The sequence below is a fragment of the Anabrus simplex genome, chromosome 2 (genome assembly GCF_040414725.1).
Source record: "Anabrus simplex isolate iqAnaSimp1 chromosome 2, ASM4041472v1, whole genome shotgun sequence".
In the NCBI taxonomy this organism is placed as follows: Eukaryota; Metazoa; Arthropoda; class Insecta; order Orthoptera; family Tettigoniidae; genus Anabrus; species Anabrus simplex.
This window is the reverse complement of record NC_090266.1, coordinates 249,845,332-249,868,700: the sequence shown is the minus strand read 5'-3', so window position 1 is coordinate 249,868,700 and position 23,369 is coordinate 249,845,332. Positions and strand designations below refer to the sequence as shown.

The window sequence follows — 23,369 nt, the reverse complement described above, 5'->3', positions numbered from 1 at the left end:
CAAACTTTCGGAGTTGGCTACGTTGTTTGGGTCACATACTTCTGAGCCTGTATTCGGGAGATAGTGATTTGAACACCACAGTCGGCAGCCTTGAAGATGGTGTTCCGTGAATTCTGATTTTCACATCAGGAAAATGAAGGATACGGTTGCTTCCTTCCCATTCCTAGCCCTGTCTTCTCCCACCGTCGCCGTAAGATCTGTGTCGTTGCGACGTGAAACAAACAGAAGAGAAAAAGTCCTTTCAGATGTGCTTGTTACCCAATATGTGCAGCCGAGAAAAACTCCAAATTTACTTCACTCCCTTACAACTTCCAGGCTGCTTTGATTTAGTTAACCGGAGTTCGATAATTAAATTTTACATAGAGAACTGAAAACCAACATATCGATGGCTTTCTTTCAAAACCTCGTATTTCTCAATGCTCTTCCTACCCATTATAGCCTATTCTTTAAAACTGGCCACGCCTCTCAATCACATGTTAATATGCAGTCCATCAGAATAATTTTGGCTGTGTTCGTTTCCTATGCCACTGTGTAAAGGAAAATGGACCTAGCCATACCGGTATGTAGGGATGTTATTTGCACGGCGAAATTATGCACTCCGTAAATAAGGTACATCCCCAGCCCCAGCACTTCCCTGGTTTGAAAATGAGAAACCGCGGAAAAGATTCATTTTCTTTTAGACGTCAGCATATTGAAACGAACACTACGAACTGGACTGCCTGTAAATATGTGGCAAGGAGGTGTGGCCAGTCTTAAGGAATACCATAGGCAGGAAGAGCATTGGGACATACGAGTTTTTAAAAGAAAGCGATCGATATGTGTTCTTATCAAAATATTTTTAATTCACCCGTTTTGTTACTAAAACAAGTAGAATGTTCTGACCTGGAAGTTCAAAGACCAAAATATTTGAAAATGTGTTGTTTAGTGAGAGGGTTAGCTACGCGGTACAAGTCGTGTAGCCAAAAGTTTGCATTTCAGAGATAATGAGTTTGAACCCTCTCGTTGACAGTGCTGAAAATGGTTTTCCCTGATTTTTTACACTATAAACAAGCAGGCCTACTATGAATGTTACTTAATAAGGTGAACGGCTGAGGCCATCCTGTTCCCATCCTTCTTCTATCGTAACGTCGTCGAAATCTTGTTAGTCATGCTGTGACGTTGTGCAGCTAAGATTATTATTATTATTATTATTATTATTATTATTATTATTATTATTATTATTATTATTATTATTATTATTATTATTATGATAAGTGAAAACCATTCTTTCAAATGAATTATTTTCTATTACTAGACTATCAAATCAACTGGATGATGCTTGTTCCTTGTGGTGCCGGGGTGTCTTAGAATGTATAGGTTACGCGTCAAGTAAGTGTTGATACTGACTGCGCTAAATATGCTTTGTGTTAACACAAATCTAAACAGAGGCAGTGTGAGTATAATTTACAAAACATTCACCCACACTCTCTCACCGAGCCATTGTAGCCCGAGCTGAAACCCTGGGTCAGTAAGTTGACCTGTATCCAAGGATTCTCTACATTCGATGCTATGTTTCATGTGAACAATATATCTTAATCTCCTCAGTAGTTACTGGACTAATTTAAACATGTATTGAGGGGCTTCCGATTTCAGATTCATCCTAGAATTTTAATCCTAGACATAGGTTTGTTATAATAATTACGTTACTAGTTTGACAACCCACAATTTTTTACTGTTTTCCCAGACAGAAAATTGAAGATTTTGTTAACATTACATCACACAATACCCGTATTTGCATTCTAGTAGTTGTTTTTTTTTTTGTTGGTAGTTGCTACCCACGCCTCCTTTGTGAAGGCGAATAGCGAAGATTCTCCTGTTGTTAAAGTCATCATTTGCAACTATTTTCTTCTTTATTGGATTTAAAGTCGCACTAATGCATTCAAGTTTTGGTGACTGTGGTGATAAGATGTTAAACTACGGGAAGCCGTCTTCAGAGCTGCTGACGATGGGGTTTGAACCCACCAACTCTCGAATGCAAGCTTACTGCTACATGATCTGTACCGCGAAGCTAGGTGTCAAATAGCTCAAAAGGATCGTCGGACCTACAAATGAAAAAGGTTCAACTAGGAATTTGGTCCTGAGATACATCCGGGTGTTACGTTAGAAAGGTTATGGAAAGCGGGAAAACGATATTCTCGTCCTCATAAAGGAAATAAACGACTTACTACAGAATGACGAGGAAACAAAGCAAAGACTGGACATTAGACCAGACTCAGCTCGCGAACTGTGGTTGCCACCCACGTTTAACCAGTTGTGAGTCTGTTAGGAGGATTGATTTCGATTACTTGAGAGCAAAATCGATCCTCTTTTTTTCTAGGAGAGTGGTCAACACAGCCTGCCATCATAATGAATATACTTACGGCGTCAGTGATACCTGACAGTGAATAACACTTTTGTCCACCCGAGCTAGTTGGTCGTGCGTTTAGCGTCGCGCAGCTGTGAGCTTACATTCGGGAGATTGTGGGTTCGCATCCCACCATCGGCAGCCCCGAGGGTTTCCCATTTTCACACCAGACAAATGCTAGGGCTGTACCTTAATTAAGGCCATGGCCGCTATCTTCCCATTCCTAGCCCGTTGCCAACCTTCCGTTCACGTAAACTTTCGATGTGTTTAAGGTGCGTTTTGTAAGGTGCGACTGTAGCAGGCACGGCGATTGTAGCGGCCATGGCGACAGCAGTCACCACCTCCGCGCATGCGCAGTTTGAGTTTGGTCTGTGACACGTGGCGTTGGCGGCTTCAGCATTGCTGTCTGCCACGGTCGCTGCGACAGTAGATAAATGTAGTTGCTGTGTAGTAGTTAAATATTGACTTTGAGTACAATGTCGAAGCAACGAAAAGTCGAGGGAGTGTTTAGTTACTCACATGATATAGCTCAATGCCACTTGGTTTCCGAGCATAAAAGTGTGTACGATTTTGATGTCTATTACGACCGTAGATTTACTGATTGTTACGTCTTACTATAAAAACACGTACAATATATTCAGCTGAGCTAAAAGGTGTTAAAATAAGATTTAACATTTCCGTACCTGAGAGTGAGTGCGAGTTTCTCACCTGGGTTGATGGGCTTCTTGTACCGATTGAACGGGGTTTTCCAGACTTCACATTTTATAACTTCCAGGATATAACTAAAATCACTAACACCCAGTCTGAAATCTTTCCTGAACTTTGTTCCATCAGTTAAAAGATGCCTGTTAATTAAAATATTATAGCATCCTTCCTCGTCGTGTGATGCGAATATACGGTTGACCTTCCTTCTTCTCCTGTCGAAATACAACATTAACAATATTTTGTCGTCTTCTTATATTAAAATGTCAAGGAAAATCCTGCCACTAACGAAATCGCCCGTGCTGTCGTCCATTTCTGACGGACTGGATTAAGCGACTGGCGGCTGGAGTCTTGTTTAAAATACACCCCGTGCGTCTGTCGCACATCGGAAAACGCACATTTCGTGCGATGTCAAACAAGTAGCAGAGAAAAAAAAATCTTCCTTCCGCCAGTGTCACGTTTGCCACACAGGAATTAGAACCTCGACCTCCTTTGAAAGAGAACAATAGGTAATCCAATTGATTGCTCTCACTGCTGTAACATTAGATGTAGATATGCTGACGTTTATAGTTCACGCTGTTAAACGTAGGCTCATTGTCCTGTAAACCGATGTGATTATTCACTTGCATGTTTCTATTGCCGCGTACGTTGAGGTGATAGGTGATGGCTGAACAAGACATTCAGCTTGATACGATTTTGTATGGAGTCATCGGGCGTTAGATGGCCACAACTGATCTATTGGTACATCGGTGGTTCTCGAACCAGGGAGGAGGGAGTTTCGGGGTGGGGGGTGCGCTTCCCTTGGGAGTGGGGGTGGGAGAAGGTGAGAGTTGTAAGAGGGTGCACTTGCACAAACAACTTACTCACGAGGAATAAAGGAAACACGTGACTTAATAATTAGATAGCTGTGAGTGTGCATCTGGGAGATAGTGGGTTCGAACCGCACTGTCGGCAGCCCTGAAGGTGGTTTTCTGTGGTTTCCCCATTTTCACACCAGGCAAATGCTCGGGCTGTACCTTAATAAATGCCACGGCCACTTCCTTCCCACTCCTAGCCCTCTCCTATCCCATCGTCGCCATAAGACCTATCTGCGTTGGTGTGACGTAAAGCAGATTGTAAAAAGAAAAAAAAATGTAACTGGAAGTAATTCATTAATGAGTTAGTTAATTCATTTAGATACGGCTTTATTTAAACTTCTCTTCAGGCCAACAGTACTAGCTCGATATTTACACCTAGTTGACCTAAGATTATTTCTATATATTTAAATTTACATTTTCTTTTTAGCCAGGTCGGCTTCTAGGATGATAATTGCACTGGCTTTCGGTTCAGTGGACTCCCGGTTCGATTCTTGGCAGGGGTGAGAATTTTAACTGCGGGCATTTAAGTTCGCCTTTACACACTTAATCTACACACAACACATCAAATTATCAACCACTAAACTAACACACAATAGTGAATACATCCCGTCACATACGGTTAGCGTCAGGAGGACATCACGTCTCAGTATCTGGTCCCGATCACCTGCAGAACTTGGAATAACTTGGTTCAATCAACATTATCGAATTATCGGTCAGTTAAGCAACAATAAAACCTATTCATATCCTTCATACAACAACAACAACAACAACAACAACATCAACAACAAAACTAATAATATTTCTCAATAGCTCTATGATGTGTTGAGTGTTTGAGTCATCAGTCCACAGACTGGTTTGATGCAACTATCCATGCCACCCTATCCGGTGCTAACATTTTCATTTCTACGTGACTACTGCATCCTACATCTGCTCGAATCTGCTTGTCATATTCATACCTTGATCTACCCGTACCGTTCTTACCATCTACACTTTCTTCAAAAACCAACTGAACAAGTCCTGGGTGTCTTAAGATGTGTCCTACCATTCTATCTCTTCTTCTCGTCAAATTTAGCCAAATCGATCTCCTCTCACCAATTCGATTCAGTATCTCTTCATTCGTGATTCGATCTATCCGTCTCACCTTCAGCATTCTTCTGTAACACCACATTTCAAAAGCTTCTATTCTCTTTCTTCCTGAGCTAGTTATCGTCCATGTTTCACTTCCATACAATGCCACGCTCCACACGAAATTCTTCAAATACATCTTTCTAGTTCCTATATCAATGTTCGAAGTGACCAAATTTCTTTTCTAAAGGAGGGCCTTCCTTGCTTGTACTAGTCTGCATTTTATGTCCTCCTTACTTCTGCCATCATTAGGTATGTTACTACCCAAGTAACAATATTCATCTACTTCCTTTAAGACTTCATTTCCTAATCTAATATTTCTGGCATCACCTGGCTTCGATCAACTGCACTCCATTACTTTTGTTTTGGACTTATTTATTTTCATCTTGTACTCCTTACTCTTGCCTGCTGCCATTTCTTGATGGATACAGTACTTTTGTATCCATCTCTTAGCACAGGCCAGAGTAAACTGTAGCTTCCACCGAAGTCTCAGTCTCATCCATGGCTGTGACAATAAGGAAGCTGCTGGGGTATGGGTGGTGCTGAGTAATGACATTCAGAGCACGTCTAGTGCATCTGAGTGTTATGAAAGGTGTTGCTCATAGGGTCAGTCGTGCTGCAATAGCACTTTCTGACCCAGTGAGGAAAGCAATGGCAATTTACCTCACTCCTCGTCTTGCCTAGTACGCCTCATTTTGGTGCTGCCATTGGTTTTTGTGGTTTCCTTATAACCGCATAACTTTTGGTGGTGCTATTTGAGGAACCAACCAGCATCTGGGCTGATGACCTAACAGACAGACAGACTCCTTACCCAAGACTTCGTCCATACCATTCAGCAGCTTCTCTAGATCTTCTGCAGTCTCAGATAAAATAACATCATCGGCAAATCTCAAGGTTTTGAATTCCTCTCGTTGGATTGTGATTCCCTTTCCAAATTCCTCCTTAATTTCCTTTACTGCCTGGTCTATGTAAATATTGAAAAGGAGGGGGGACAAACTGCAGCCTTGCCTCAATCCTTTCTGGATTGCTGCTACTTTTTCAAAGCTCTCGATTCTTATCACTGCAGACTGATTTTTATACAGATTGTAGATAATTTTTCGTTCTCGGTATCTGATCCCAATCACCTTCAGAATCTTAAATAGCTCGGTCCAATCAACATAATCGAATGCCTTTTCCAGATCTACGAATGCCATGTAAGAGGGGAATTCCTCAAGGCAGTATTATTGGACCTTTATGTTTTCTTATATATGTATCAATGATATGTGTAAAGAAGTGGAATCAGAGATAAGGCTGTTTGCAGATGATGTTATTTTGTACACAGTAATAAATAAGTTACAAGATTGTGAGCGGCTGCAGAGTGACCTCGATAGTGTTGTGAGATGGACTGTGGGCAATGGTATGATGATAAACGGGGTTAAAAGTCAGGTTGTGAGTTTCAGAAATAGGAAAAGTCCTCTCAGTTTTAATTACTGCGTTGATGGAGTGGAAGTTCCTTTTGGGGATCATTGTAAGTACCTGGGTGTTAATATAAGAAAATACCTTAATTGGGGTAATCACATAAATATGATTGTTAATAAAGGGTACAGATCTCTGCACATGGTTATGAGGGTATTTAGGGGTTGTAGTAAGGATGTAAAGGAGAGGGCATATAAGTCTCTGGTAAGACCCCAACTAGAGTATGGTTCTAGTGAATGGGACCCTCACCAGGATTACTTGATTCGAGAACTGGAAAAAAATCCAAAGAAAAGCAGCTCGATTTGTTCTGGGTTATTTCCGACAAAAGAGTAGCGTTACAAAACTGTTGGAAAGTTTGGGCTGGGAAGATTTGGGAGAAAGGAGACGAGCTGCACGATTAAATGGTATGTTCCGAGCTGTCAGAGGAGAGATGGCGTGGGAGGACATCAGTAGACGAATAAGTTTGAGTGGAGTTTATAAAAGTAGGAAAGATCACAATATGAAGACAAAGATGGAATTCAAGAGGACAAATTGGGGCAAATATTCGTTTATAGGAAGGGGAGTTAGGGATTGGAATAACTTACCAAGGGAAATGTTCAATAATTTTCCAATTTCTTTGCTATAATTTAAGCAAAGGCTAGGAAAACAACTGATAGGGAATCTGCCACCTGGGCGACTGCCCTAATTGCAGATCAGTAGAGATGATTGATTGTGGGCTTGTCCTTGATTCGATCCTCTAAGATCAGACGTAAAGTCAGAATTGCTTCACGTGTTCCTACATTTCTTCTGAAGCCAAACTGATCTTCTCCCAACTCAGCTTCAACTTGTTTTTCCATTTTTCTGTAAATAATACGTATTAAAATTTTGCAGACATGAGATTCTAGGCTAATGGTGCGGTAGTTTTCACACTTGTCAGCACCGCGAATAGGTATAACAACATTCTGCCGAAAATCGGATGGGACTTCTCCTGTCTCATACATCATACACACTAAATGGAATAACCTTGCCATGCTGGTTTCTCCTAAGGCAGTCAGTAATTCAGAGTTAATGTCATCAATTCCAGGAGCCTTGTTCCTATTTAGGTCGCTCACAGCTCTGTCAAACTCTGACTTCAAAATTTGGTCTCCCATTTCATCAGCATCAACAGCCTCTTCTTGTTCCAGAACCAAATTATCTACATATTTACCTTGATACAGCTGTTGGATATGTTACTGCCATCTTTCTGCTTTGCCTTCTTTCCCTAGAAGTGGCTTACCGTCTGAGCTCTTAATATTCATACAACTAGATTTCCTTTCTCCAAAGGTTTCCTTGATTTTCCTGTATGGAGCATCTATCTTTCCTAGGACCATGCAACCTTCGACATCCTTGCATTTCACCTTCAGCCATTCTTCCTTAGCTACTTTGTACTTTCTATCCACTTCATTCTTTAATCGCCTGTATACTTTTCTGCCTTCTTCATTTCTAGCATTCTTGTATTTTCGTCGTTCATCAATCAGGTCTAGTATCTCCTGAGTTATCCTCTGATCCTTAGTTGATCTTTTCTTCCTTCCTAACATTTCTTCAGCAGCCCTACTGACTTCATTTTTCATGACTATCCACTCTTCCTCTATTGTGTTTCCTTCAGCCTTTTCATTTAGTCCTTTTGCAACACGTTCCTTGAAACAGTCCCTCACACTTTCTTCTTTCAACTTGTCTAGATCCCATCTTTTTGCATTCTTTCCTTTATTCAATTTCTTCAACTTCAGATGGCATTTCATGACCAACAAGTTGTGGTCAGAGTCCACGTCTGCTCCTGGGAAAATTTTGCAATCCAACACCTCGTTTCTGAATCTCTGCCTAATCATAATGAAGTCTATTTGATACCTACCAGTGTCTCCAGGTGTTGTCCACCTTGCCCACGTATACAGCCGTCGTTTGTGGTGTTTGAACCAAGTACTATCAACGACTAAATTATGATCAGTGCAGAATTCATCCAGCCGACTTCCTCTTTCGTTCCTTTGCCCCAATACGAATTCTCCTACTGTATTACCTTCTCTTCCTTGGCCTACCACTGCATTCCAGTCGCCCATCACAATTAGATTCTCGTCACCTTTTACATATTGTATTAATTCTATGATATTAAAGTCAAACAAGAGACGCAGACACTTTTGCAATGTGCTTGTATATTTACAAAAATGTTGCAATAATTAATTAAGGCAAGAGGCCAAGGCTGGCTTTTATTTGCACTTCTTGTTTTGGATGATAATTTCAGTTCTATCTTTAACCCGCCTTGCCTCCAGGTGTCTTACTAATTTGTAGAACATTGAAACAGGTTTTTGTAGTTCAGCAATAATGGATAAACTACTTATTTACAGTTGCATATTGGCCTTTAAATCCTATGCAGTGAATACTTATACTATAATAGAGTAACCGCCACTAACTAATACTGTCTTAAAAGGGTAGTTTTTGGTGCCTGTAATCTTAGGACATTTCCAACATAACATGTAATAATGTACCATAAGTTACTACTTTGCGTATTTCATTATGATACAATAATGACTTATGGACAAATGGCGTGTTAGGTATTCTTTGCAAGGTATTCACTTTTGGAACATTTGACAGATAAATGTTAGGAACGTCTAGCCATAGATTGGAAATACAATGTTCGGAAACAGTCCAGCTTATTGTTCATAATTATTCCGAGTAAATGCCACGAGAACTATTATACTTATTACTAGAAAATGTATATAATGTTCTCATCCTTCTTGAGTATATCTTCGAGTAGATATGCAGACTCCAGATAATGGATTTTATCCTGCTCAATATATTTTTACACATATTCCACCTGGCGAAAAGTTGTTACGTGTACCCAGAGAGATGTCGTCGAAGTCAGTTTTACGTATGCACTTGGTGGAGAGGTAATGATTCATACTGGCCCCAGAAGTAAACACTCAGTTTGAAAAGTGTTTTGTTGCTACAGTAGTGTGTGTTCGGACATTATCTTGTAGACGAAACAAAACACCCACTTCTCATGGTAATGGACTGTTCAATGTTTTGAACATCCCTGGCACTTTTTGATGTCCTACCTCTCAATATCGTCAGCAGTGAATGGGAAATGTAAATAAAGATGCTCTACACCGTAATATTAAGGACTTGAGCCAATGTCAATGGAAGAGTATTGCACTTAACCAGACCAATGCCACACACATGAAGAGTCATCAGAAAGCAAACCGAGTTTCTACTCTCATGACTGGGCAAGACGGATACTGCTGAAACCATTGCAGGCACTTGTTAGGCGGAGTTGCTTTCATGAAGTTCCCCTGGAGATACCCGAAATTGGTAACCATGCTGCTATCAAAATATTGTTGATGGCTCATGGTGCAATTCCTGGTTCAGAACAGTTTTTTTTATTGAAGCAGATGCTGTGCGTTCTGTAGTACGCGCTCTTATCACGCAGTGATATTTTCATGCGAGTAATACGTCTGTGATGTTTAGAAACAAAGTGAGTAGCTGAAACTGATGCACACTTGACACTTCACATCCAGTGTACCTTGGAATGTTTCAAAGCAACCAGTTTGCCTCTCGTTTTCCCAGTATACGTCCTATTTCGAAGTTCGGTAATTGCACTAAGCGAGTATAACTCTCCTAGGTTTAAACTATAACGTAAGGGCACGAAATGCTTCATTCCGATGGTTGTTAGAATTGTTTGTGCTCTCTCTTTACACCAGTGCATTGTATTACCTCAAATATTTTTCGCCCACACTTGTGTTATAATAATGATGCACATACTACTCTTCCCCCCCTTGCCCATGTCCAGATTTTTATGAACAGGGTGTTTATTTTTATTTTACGGAAGTATTGTACACCAGATGATCAACCTTAATAATTACATTCCTCTCTTTAATCGTATAAATTCAGAATATTTAAAAATGATAAGCCTAATTGCAATTTCGCAAGAATATTTGAAAAATAAATTTGGTATTTTCATGCAGACCCGTGATTTAGCTACGCTGTCAGAATTTTTGCACAGACGACCCACGTTAGAACATTCTTGCGTCTCTGCTTCTTCTTTCTCCTGTATCACGTACTACTTCATGTGTTCTCCCTACTGTAGTTTTGAGAATTGTGAATTGTGAAAGGTTCATTCCTGGAGCTTTTAATTTGGTGAAACAGTCCTAGAACCCTCGATTTTTCAATATCACAATATTGTTCATGCATCAGAAGCAGCGCATGTTTATCTTGTACATATCTATTAGGAAGGATGAAGGCTAACTGGAAAAGTAAGATGTGAAATTCGATCATCCGTCTCGTCATTTATCAATCCTGTCCACTGCGAAGGATCAAGAAATGTGGATGCATTGTTGTTTGCAGTCAGTGAAAAACGAACAATGTCCTAACTAAAATACCACTGATACTCTTGCTAAAAGGCGATTGAAGGAAAACTTATCATAGAATTATTTACCCCTCAATTGGAAAACAAATATATATTGTACCCAATGCTTGCATTATACACCAATAAACCTGAAATGAACAATGCAAATGGTATCAGAACGTGGGTTCACTAACGGCAAACCAGGAAATCTGCATGTATATATTTTGAAATATATGTGAGTGAATAATAACTCATGAATAAGTGAAGAATATTCAGGAATTTTAAAGCGAAACTGAGATCGCAGATGAAAACAAAATTATTTTATAGTTACGAAATTATAAATCATTTTTAAGGAAATATATCCTATTGAAAGTTACAGATATAAATGTACCTGTTGTTTAATAATTATCGAATAGCTTACTTACACGTCGAAAAGCTCGTATGGAGCTATACTAGAAGTAAATATATTTGACTATCAAACCACTGCGTGTATATGATGAGAAGGGTGGATGTCTATATGTAGAAAATCTGTCAATTACTCACAACGCATTAATCGTCAGCTTCAACATTCTTCATATAAATAACATTTTAGAGAAAATGTAATGTTTGGAAACTCGACTCCATGCAATATCCTGTATGTCACATTCTTCTACAGTGTATACCACTTATGCCATCTTACAAAGTATCTTAACTAATTTCAACTTTTGTGTAAATGAGGTCCATGTATAAAGGAAGAAAATGAAGAAAGCTACGGACTATTCCGTATCGTATCCAGCACATCGTCAGCTATTAACGTGCATACTGGCATGTAGGATTATGCATTACTGAATTCGAAATTTTAGAGATATGTTAACATTATTTTTTAAAACCAGCTAAGATGGTATTAAACATATTTTCCCAATGTTTTGAAAGAAATACAATTCTCATGGTGAAGGAAAAAAATGCATTACAATTTATCTTCAATTACAGCTTGATTATAAATTAAGCTCACAAGAAGACAAAACCATTTGAATGATAATATCTGAGCTATCATGAGTCTAGAGGACTCTTTTTACATAATAATAGACTTCACGAAAACTTCTACGTATATTTCAGTGTCATCTAAATTTGAGGTCAAGAAACTGACAACTTTGGAAATGTTACTCCAAACCTGGAAATACCGAAAGCAAGTAATTTTCTAGACTTTTCATATCAAAGAAGAAAACTTACTGTGAAAGAATGTTTATGTGATAGTTGTTTCAAATACAGTAAATGTAAATTAAAAAGTAACATACACTTATTACTTCAGAGTCTAACTATTCAAACCAAACTGTAAGGAATATCTCGCTAGAATTTTTAGCTTTCGGATGTCGAAGTAAGAGAAAATTAAACGAGTTCTAAATGTCAATATTTCAGTGAACATCGTTAGCAGAAGACTATATGCAGTGACCTGATTAATGGAATTTCAATTAGATTGATGTGTCGGTACTACGGTACACTTACTTCGTGATAATCTAACATGGTTATATATATCAGAAAAGTATTATGAAGAAAGAAAGGTATAAAAGATACCTTAAGAGGGCTAAGGTGTGGGAATAACTCATATTTTCTGGGATTATTCCGTTATTTTAAATAAATTATCCATCATAACAACGCTGCTCAAATAAAACAATTGTGTCTAAGATATTACAAACCTCAAATTTCGTCTGTAGCAACTACCCAGCCAGAGTGTATGCACATGCATGTAGCGCCTAGTAAGAAATTTTGCAACCTTCAGGGAACTGCAGTTAAAGAAACACCTGAAAGTTGGAAGAAAAAAGCAATTGCAATCTACTATAGTTATAAATAACGTTATTAATAAAAGAAGAAAGAACAATTCACCGTTCCCATCCTCATCGGATTGTTGCGTCGAACGTCCATAGCAATATACAAATGCATGGAGAATTACGAAAGCACAAAGAACTTAACAATATAGAAATCTTGCCAGATGAATGGTCCTATTAAAGTTTGAAATAATTCTTAAATCTTGCGCTGGAAACTGGTTCCAACTCGGGACCTGATTCCATAATAGAACGTTCAAGATTTGTCGTACTACTGAGTTCACTTGTTGAACACAACTTACAGTGTACTGTCAGCTCTTCAAGGAATACTGACGTATGTCACATCCAATTTGCATTAGCTAAAAATGAGGCATCGTTAATAGGCTAAGAAGATGCACGTGAAATAAAATATATTAACTGAACTATCTCGTCGAAATTGTTCTAGATAAAATCGAAAACTGGCTTGGAATGAATAACTAATGCAATTGGCACTATGACGATGATACGGTATCTTTAAAGACATGAATCTCTGATGTCTCGGCATTTCATTTCCCGGTTATATAAGTTATACACGGAAGCCTATCATTGGCAGAATATACAAATATCTCCGTTGCCAGTCAGAAAAGGGCTATTCAAGGACTAATATGCCGTGCATGGAAGACACGCAGATTAAAGCTCCCAGATCGGCACACGCATGAAGGAAACCCCGACTCTCTCTTTCAGAGAATATCCCTTCGAAGATGACACTTATCGTTATCAGACAGAAGTTTACTTGAACAAGAATGCAATTTTGAAGAAACATATTACTTTTTACTATTATTTATGCAATTATTTATTATTACCGGTACCAGTAAGATCTTATATTTTCTAACAATTATTATAAAATGGATCTATATATATAAAGCTCCTGCTCATGGAAGTCACTAGCCAAGCGTAGACAACCAGCCATACACTCTAAACAGAGGAAGGAATACAGATGCGGTTCACGAATTTTGAAATAATTTTTTTAATCATCAACTACACGGGTCAACAGATGAAAAAGAATAGTGATTGATTTATCAGAAGATTCGATTTATATCCAAAGTTTAATATTGTAAAGTAGAGAATTGTACACGGTTCCACATGAATAAAGGGCAATTATACATAGGCTGACAATGAGAAAATAGATTGACCTCTAATTTACAGCAACAGTAAATTATACCATGGTAAGCAGATGATAGATTAACGGTAAGAAATTTTCATAAAGTACGGAAAAGTTGTACAAACTGGAACAAGATATCCCAGGTCCTCAACACGGATAGTAAGTTCAAACCTAATGTTAAACTATGATAATTGGTGTGTGAAGCAAAATATTGAACTCAGCATCTTCAGAAACACAAATTTATTTTTTGGAGACCGTCATTCTACTGCACTTAGATGGGGAAAATTACTTTGAAGAGAAGTACAACGAGATGGCTGGCGATTTTATACGATGGTTTGCAACTTTAACTGCTAAGAATATCCTTCTGAGTCACCAGAGGAGGTTCGTCGTCCGAAGAACTCTTTATCTATTAAAATGTGATAATCGTCACCTCTACTGTACTCATATGAAGACTATAAACTGCGAGGAATGTTCTCTTATGCCTACAACTTCTACGACGTGAAGGTATGCTATGAGAAGAATTGTTTAACATACACCACATTCTGAAAAAATTGTAGGACTGAAGGTAGGCAGCCAATTTGAAGGAGCAATTTCTTTAGGCATTTGGCGCCCTTCTCGCAGTATTCTTTACAAGTCATTGGAAAGGTGTGTTGCAGGACAGTTCTAACATATAACAAAAGATGCTTGTATAAAAAACAACATGATCACGTTTGAGTATCGAGGTACCGGCAACAAACACTGACCGGCAGAGATGCTTCAACTAACCCAAGTCCTATGGAGTTTCAAAAGGATGAAGATCGGGGATCTTTTTGAGAAAGTAATTGGTCAAATAGTAAATCGAAATTCCGTTAGGCGAAGAGGATTGATCGAAATACTTCGAGTGACTTTTTAATGGCAAGGTCCTCAACCTGTCCGTTTGTTGTGTTATTTTTACCAGTAGATATTTAGTATTTTCGACAAGCGGGGTTTATCGTTGTATTTGATCAACGGACATAAGGCCGTTTCTTCTTTGAACTCACAGGTCATCATGAGGGTTAAGTCGTCTTGTACCACATGACATGCTAGCTGATTATAATACTTTTAGAGGGTGAGGTGCGAGAATGGGAAGGGATACTGAGGTTAGAGGGATATATGATTTTACTTTTCTCTAAGAGGGAGATAAAGACACGTTATTTCTGTAGCTTAGAATAACGTTTTATTTTATTCCGGTTCGGCAGTGTACAATGTTGAAGGAAGATATTCAGTGTGCATAAATATCACAACTGAACTTTGTGTGTGCTCTCCAATATTTGGGCCAGCTACTAAGAAGTTCTGAACTAGGAGGACTTGAGTATATATCGCGTGTAGTATTTGTGATTATGTTTTAAATGGCCTAACTACACATTTTAATTACACCTAGACTGTCGATGAATCTGAAGCAAAAATTCGATGTGATTGTAAAACTGTATGACGTGTTGTAATCACATAAGCTATTTTCGGAGCGAATTCAGGAAACAGACAATAAGATTCTTCTTTTTTACAATGCAATGGAAATGCATTCATTAGAATTGTTCTGCCATAACAAGTGTTTTAATTTTTTGTTTCAGAAAAACTTCAACAAGAAGATGTGTCTATTTTATGAAGAGATGCTGTCTTCGGGGTACACACGATTCCGATCGGCGAACCAAAGTCATTTCGTGGGCTTCAACAAGCGTGGAAAGCCTCTTCGAGGTAACGCGGCAAAACCCAACAGTAAAGATGAGAAGTGCTTCAACTTTGTGAAGAACGACACTAATTTTAATATCAACCAACACAACCGCAAGATAGCTGGAGGCAACAATCAGTCCTCAGGCAACCCAGTATTCCCTAGCCGTGGCTCCAGGCGAGGGCCCAAACGTAGCAGGAACAACAAGGATAACGTACGGCATAGCCGGAACAAGAAGAGGCCTTCCTGAGTGTGAACGTGTCGTGCCGTGTTGTGTTGTAGCATCGCTTGGCCTTGTGCTTGCAATTGCGAACTTGTGCGTGCTTGTGTGTGCCACTGCGTCCACGCTCTGTCGTCGTTGTAATATACACAACAATCTACCTACCTACCTTCATAGCAAACGAGTTGGCTCGCTTGTTTGACTGAGACAGCTTTAAGACATGTGTGAAATGAAAAACAAAAGAGGCTCGAACGTAGAGGAGAAACAGACTTATTCCTCAAGAAACTTTGGCACATTTGTATAATTAATTCTGAACGTTGACGTTTGTAATGATTAATGTTAACAATTAATAACAACAAAGGCTCCACCTGCGTAAAATTTGCCTAATTATGTATAAAATGGACGCCACATTCTTGATAAAAAGTATATAAATATATCAGGAATCGACTTTCTGAGTGTTTATATTTACGAAATTGTACTAAATATTCAATGCATAGCGAAGGTTTGCCGTGCATTTTTCTGTAAATGAACGAAAATGTGTAATATATCCTACATATAAGGTTGAAGAAATTTCAAGACCCGTTATGAGCATGAATAACATTGAATATATTGAAAGATATTCTGACTGTAGGAGGTTAATTTTGTAAAGCTTTCACAAGCACTGATTTTTATAATGATACTTCTTGAGACGCATTCCAATATTATAATGATAAAGAGACTAGGTGACTCTCCAATCGTCCGAGGTAAAGAAAGAGACTGAGTGCGTGAGGGAGTGAGAGAGAGGGAGAGAATGAAGGAAGTAAGGTGCCGAAAACGAGACCATTGTGGAGTTTTAAGGATATGGAGTCAACTCGAATTCCTCCAGAAAATCCTATTCTAATCTCGATCAAAATTCCAAGCAGAATGATCGACAATAATCCTATATACAATGATAGATTCCATGTTGACCTGAACACGATCTCTTGTATGTAGCTTTACTTGTCTTCCGTACGTTGGGACATAAATCTTTGCTAAATCGCTCCGTGCGCTACTGCTTTCCTGTATCATGTCAGCTATGAGCTTTAAATATATGTATTTTGGCTTTTATACTGCAAAAACATGTTTGAGGTTTAGAGGCAGACTAGACGTTGTCATGGTGGTTTCTGTGCTGTTGTTATCCTGTTTAGAAGTGAACAGCTCCTGTAGTTTTCTTTTGTGGTGTACCCTTACAGTAGTTCCTACTATTTATTCTTGTGCTTGTGTATACCTGGATCATGGTTCACCGGGTCAAAGTCATTTGCTTGCTCAGTTGACTTCTACTACAAAGAAAGACATATTACAGACAGCAAGTTTTAAAGGATACTTACGAAGTATAAGGCAATTCTAGAACTGATTTCAAGTGCTTGCTTTCAAAAGACCTACCGCGGTGACCTGAGCACAAAAGGACGGGTGTGAGGGCAGATGCGTGTTAACTCGAGCAAGAAATGTCTCTATTGCAGCTCCTGTGTGACGACTGAATCAGCGGCAAGTAACTCCATCCCCCATTCGCACAAGCTCCGTGCGTGCCTTACCCGACAGCAAATAAATCCACTAAAATAAAGATGGTCGAGTTTTCTTTACTTTTGAGACAGCTACGCTTGTTCAAAGCCCGTTTTTGCTTCTACTTTTTCTCCTCTCCCTTTTCTTTAGTTCCGTGTTTGTTCTCCTACCTATTCACATCCCCCCACCTCTTGTCTGACTTCAGCTTCTGAATTTTCATTGGTCGTTCGCACATACCACACACCTTTCAGAATTTGGGACGAGCCCCACTTCACAGAATCAAGGTTTGATGGGTCGGTAAAGTCATCCTTGGTCCCTGTCTCTCTTGTGTTGTCGGCAGTAAATCTATTTGGTTGAGCCGTTTGTGTGTCCATCTCGTGGAAATCAGTTCCCATGAAGAGCATCTCTCTGTCTCTGTGGGCAAGGGGGATAGGAGGAATACCTTCCTTTACTCACGAACTGAAATTCCCGCCCACGGCGTGCCAAAAAGCTTCTCTTCTGTCACAGTCCTTTGTAAGGTGTCCGCTGATCATTGGTATGCTCGTCATGTCCGCACCCTACAGGACTAGTATACCCATACGTTCCAATATACAGCTGAGGCATAATTAAAATATTTCGTACAGTTTTCATATTATGCCTTCACGAAATAAATAAATAAATAAATAAATAAATAAATATATAAATATATAAATAAATAAATAAATAAATAAATAAATAAATGCTCAAATACGTCAGCCTCGTGTCGGTAGATTTACTGGCACGTTAAAGAACTCCTGCGGGACACAATTCCGGCATATCGGCGTCTCCGAAAGCCGTAAAATTAGTTAGTGGGGCGTAAAATCGTTCACATTTATTTATTATCAACAATTTTCTCGCGCTATATTTAATGTCGTGGTCATCTAATAATGCTGAAGGGAATTTCAACATTTAAAAAAAATTATTGGGATTTTCCATTAAACAAGAAATCTATTTAGGAAATCAAATTATGTATCCACAAGATTGAATAATTTCGTGTTCAAAACACGGATTCACACGTTGGAAAAGCTGAGAAGGGAAGCACATGCTACAAGCTACTCAAAATTAAATAATTTCGTATTCGAAACGCGAATTCACATGATGGAAAAATTGAGAGGGGAAGTAAACTACTCCTCTATTCATTAGATGTTGTACGACGTATTTTCATTTGAAAATGCATACATTCAATTTATTTTATGTAGAAGCTTACACGAATAATGTCGCTTCTTGTGAAGTAAAGCGGAAAGTTTGACTATATCATTGTTCTTTTATATATGGACAGTTCTGCAAGGTTTATCTGGTGAAAATTAACGAGAACACTAGGGTAATGGAAGCCTTCTCTAATTTCTTGAGGTACCTCAAACAAGTTGTTATAGTTCTTGGCGTGCTCCATAATTGCTTAGAACAGACATTTATGATTAAGACGAGAATTATGATCCGGGAAATAAGTTACTATGTTGAATACGGTAGCCTCTGCAACCTGTGCTTTACAGTGAGATGTGATAATGCTGTAACATATTCCACTGTGTTTATATTACCTAATATTTGTGTCAGTCATTCGTGCGCATGCAATTAGATTTGTCACTTAAGCGAAGCAATGTATATTGTTGAAAGTATGTAAGAAATTCTGGTATAAATATTCATTTGTACTCGGCGATATTCTCCAGAATTCTACATACCAAGCACTAGCAGGGTCACATGTTGCTCACTTAAGCTTGCTTGATGTTTAGTGATCATCAAATAAAGTGTTATCAAGGAATAAACTACCAAGAAGTTTGATAACAATCTATATACATTCAATAAACACTTATACGCACTATAACTGTCTAGTAAATGTATACGTTTATGTGCTTGCAGTTGCGGAACTAGTGAGCTAGAGGTTATCTTGCTACCTTATTGAAAACGAAGCTTATTTGTAATAGATAAAACGAGCTTGCTAGGGAGTTAGACCAGGAAGTGATATGAGTGAGCACAATGTTTACAGCTTAACACACGACTATTGTTTCTGAAGACTGATCTATGTGGCAGCTGCGCAAAACATTTGAACAGTTGTAATTCTCTTGCAAGATCTTGCTGTTCATTTTTTCCCTTTCTGCCACAGGATAATCAATTCTGGTTATTCTTCTTACTTAAATAACAGGTTACAAAGCACAAAGCATGTGCCCAGGACATTTAGATTAATAGATAGATTCTTCCGGATTCGAGGAGAAAAAATAATGGCGGAGTTTTCGAGTGATGGATTTGGTTCACATACATACTTTAACGCTTATTATTTCAAATGTTGCAGTCATTCTATGATTCAAACCACCTAACTTCAAATAAATAATTTGTGGTGATTTACCACCAAGGTAAAAATCTTTAGAAGAACATTTTGGAATTTCAGTAAAATCCTGCAGACGCTTCGCAATTTTATGGGGTGTCTCTGCTTATGATGATGCTTTTCGATGCTAATGATTAGACATTTTTTCACTTACATTTCCTACAGCTTGTTTTGAAATATTAAGAGAATGGGAGAAGATTTTCTACAGCTTGTTTTAAAAAATGTTAAAAAAGAATGGGAGAGGTTATCTACTCCACCGTATGTGTTACATTTGATGAAGGTTTGGTGGCCAACAAGAGCTATTTTTAGGGGAAATTTGACCAGTCGTTGTTCGGGAAATGTATGAATACTTGTTATCGAATTGATACCAAGTCACGAGGTTACGTGTATGGTCTTGCAGCACTTTACACTACTCACATAAAAAGTGTTGCCATGTGGTAGCATTTCACTTGTGCCAAATATTACAAAACGCTTATTGGTAGGCCCATCACTTATTGTTTGTATAACTAATGTGGCGTCCACTGCGTGTGTGGCCTATTAGAATATTCTTAAGCCATTACTCTAATTGTAACTAAGAAAAGAATGAAGGTCAGTCCTTAAACATTGTTAAACATTCCAGTACGTATATATATGTGTAGTGCATTAATAATAATTTACTTTCTTTTTTGTGGAATATATCTGGAATTATTATGAAGAATGCATGTACTTGACGCGATTCTACAGAGTATTACAGCCGTTTCATGTTGCATTATTATATGTGAAATGCTTTAAAAGAAGGACTTCGACAATGATTTGAACATGGTGGTCTGTATCAATTGTAATCATGCATGTAAGAAACCAGAAGGCTAAACCAAGGCACAATCAGATGTGCGTTGTGACTGAGCTTATAAAGTACTTTTATACGTTGTTCAGATTTTCATAACTTGGTGGAAAGAAGTTCAAAATTAAAAGCTTTTGTTAATGTAACTTCAAATTATTTGATTAAGAAATCTGGTCCTATTTCTGTTCAGTCATTGTCTTTAGTTCCAGAGTATTATTTTCAAAACCTTCATTACGTTTTATTTGAGTTCAATTTATATATATGAGCAGTACTACGCCATATGACTTTTCCAAAGCTGATTGTCATGGGAGTTATTTTCCATGTAGCAATAAAAAGCACTTTTCAATGTAATGACCTGTTAATTTGGTTCCTTCACTGTATTATATTCCCGCCAGCGAGTTCAGTCTACTGAGCTTGTAGCACAAAATAATAGGACTGATTTTCTTTGTATGTCTTTGCTTTGAAGACTAGTTTTCTCAGCCAGTTTCTTCAGCCTGTTTGTGTACACTTTCCTGTCGCACTCAAGATGATGTGAATTAAGCAACCCATGTACGTGTTCTGTAGTAACGACACATTTGTTTCGCAATGTAATCAAGTATATAAATATATATATATATATTCAAAAAAGCCAGTACTACCAAATAAGAAACGTTTGAAAGAAAAGAAATATTTTACGTAATCAAAGTTTGATTTTTATTTATAATGTATGTAACTAATTAATAATACATTTAATTTTATTAACTCGAAAATCATCCGTATGGTCATATATCGTTCTCTTCAAATAATTTTTGCTTGTGTACATTCTCGATTGCAGCTTCTATCGCTGTACATATTTGTATATAAACAGTTTTAATACACTGCCTTATTTATTGAGATTTTTTTGTATAATAAAATTGAAGCTGCACAAAAATGTCCTAATGTTTCATTTATCTGCCCCTTTCCTTCCCCTCACAATCTTTCTGCCTTCTTTGTACGCAGGAATCTGAGTGACCGTCTAAATAATGAAGGTGGAAAATAATTTATTATAACAATCGATATACGTGAAATGTCTCAAGTCTCCTGTTCGTTAGATGAGATTTCGACGGGCAATGTATTTTTCTATCTTAAACTGTGTAGCCTTACATTTCATAACCAGTAGAGTAATGGACTTTTTGAACTGTGCTCAACTGGAAATTCTTTTAAAAATGTTTTATTTAAACGAAATAATAATAATAATAATAATAATAATAATAATAATAATAATAATAATTAATAATTCTAATAATAATAATAATAATAATAATGTCTATAGATATAACGCACACTTCTATAGCTGCATGGTGTTAGACATGTACTGTAAGGGTACTGCGAATCTGAAATAGAACGGTACATTTCGAGGCCATGGTTATTGTCGTTAGCTAGACTGGGAATTTATTTTTCAGTGATTTTTCAACACGCATTTAAAATACTTATTTGTTATTCAGCAACACGTTTTCCAGATCTAACACCAATTAGTTAAACAGAAGAATCCTGCATTAAAGCAATTGATCCTATGTCAAATTTATAACACACGTTATCCAAGAAATTCCACTCTCAGTATATTCACGGGGCCTACGATCACAATGGTTCCTAGCCTCTCGAAGAGTAACAAGAAAATTAACATTCCCATTTCCTATATTCTTCATTTTATCCTTATACTTGACTTTCTACAATTGTTAGCTCTCAGAACATTTTTGAATTTGAGAGTTATTCATCCTCAGAATACTTAAGATAATGGCAGTTATTCCAGTTCTGTGCCGCATCCATCCTAAGCAGGTAAGTTTATGAAATTAAGGAGCACACTGTTAATGTACATTAGACATAAACCGTTAACTCATTATTTGATTAATTTTCACTCACAAGAGATCCATTGAGGTCGCATCAGACCAACTGCAATGAAATTTGGTAGAATATAATCAATAAGCATAAACTTGATGGTATAGTCATTATGCCCTACAATAATATTCACATACTTAAAAATAGTGACATCTAGCTGCAGTTTAAAATGAAAATGGTGTGCTGGAGGCGAGAATTGCAATAAAACATGGCAGGATGATCAATTAAGACATCGTAACTTCACTGAAAGCCTGTTGCTTTTACGCAGGTTGTCTACAGAATGGCAAAATGAGTGAATCTGAAAAGGAATCTGGCATTTTCCTCGTTTGTGCTATTAAAATTTATTAATAGTTTAAGCACGGCTATGTGTACAGGGTGGTCGGAAACAACGTGAATCAGATATATGAGGGTTCTTCAACTGGTGTCTTCATGCCGGTATTAATCCACGTACAAATTTCGTAACAGTGACGTCCAAATCCCATTTGAGGTCGCCCAAGTAGCGATCCGATTGCCTAACTTCAGCAGATGATAAAATGACAACGGTGCGAGATATCGAATTATTTCTTTCAAATTATTTATCACCATATTCAACCCTCTAAAGCTGATATACCCGATTCCGATCACCCAGTATAGGTGACGAAGATTTCATACTACATAACATTTTAGCTTCCATTACAAACGATACAGAAGTATTAAAACACTAACATTTTGATATATTCATATACCGTACGTGTTAATAAAATGCATTTGTGGAGCATCAAATTCTGTTCGTGATGTCAGATCTCATTTTCAGTGTAATGTTTTTTATGTAACTCTACAATTGATCTACCGGTATATTTCTACGGTGCATACACAAGTTCACCTCTACTCCATTAACAGTAACTGCCGTAAGCTGTCCAGCTATTTTTCAGCAATTACTTATGCTTGATGATGATGATGATGCTTGTTGTTTTAAGGGGCCTAACATCGAAGGTCATCAGCCCCGCAATTACTTATAAGACTACTCTTGGTTTTATGACAAAATTATTAGTCCCATTAAATTTAATGTATGCTAATTGATCATCCTAACACGTTTGATTGAAATTTGTCCGATCTAAACCAAACAGTCCCCTTGTCAGTCATTCA

General features: G+C 37.9%; 1 protein-coding gene across 1 annotated transcript in view; it reads left to right on the top strand.

The window, feature by feature from the left end:
• The window catches only part of ths (thisbe), a 485,206-nt gene extending 469,134 nt beyond the window's left edge, over nucleotides 1–16,072 (top strand). The window contains exon 5 of the mRNA XM_067139002.2: nucleotides 15,400–16,072. Within this exon, the coding sequence (XP_066995103.1) occupies nucleotides 15,400–15,747 (348 nt within the window). The 3' untranslated portion in view covers nucleotides 15,748–16,072. The remainder of the gene's footprint in view (nucleotides 1–15,399) is intronic.
• The last annotated feature ends 7,297 nt before the right edge of the window (nucleotides 16,073–23,369 follow it).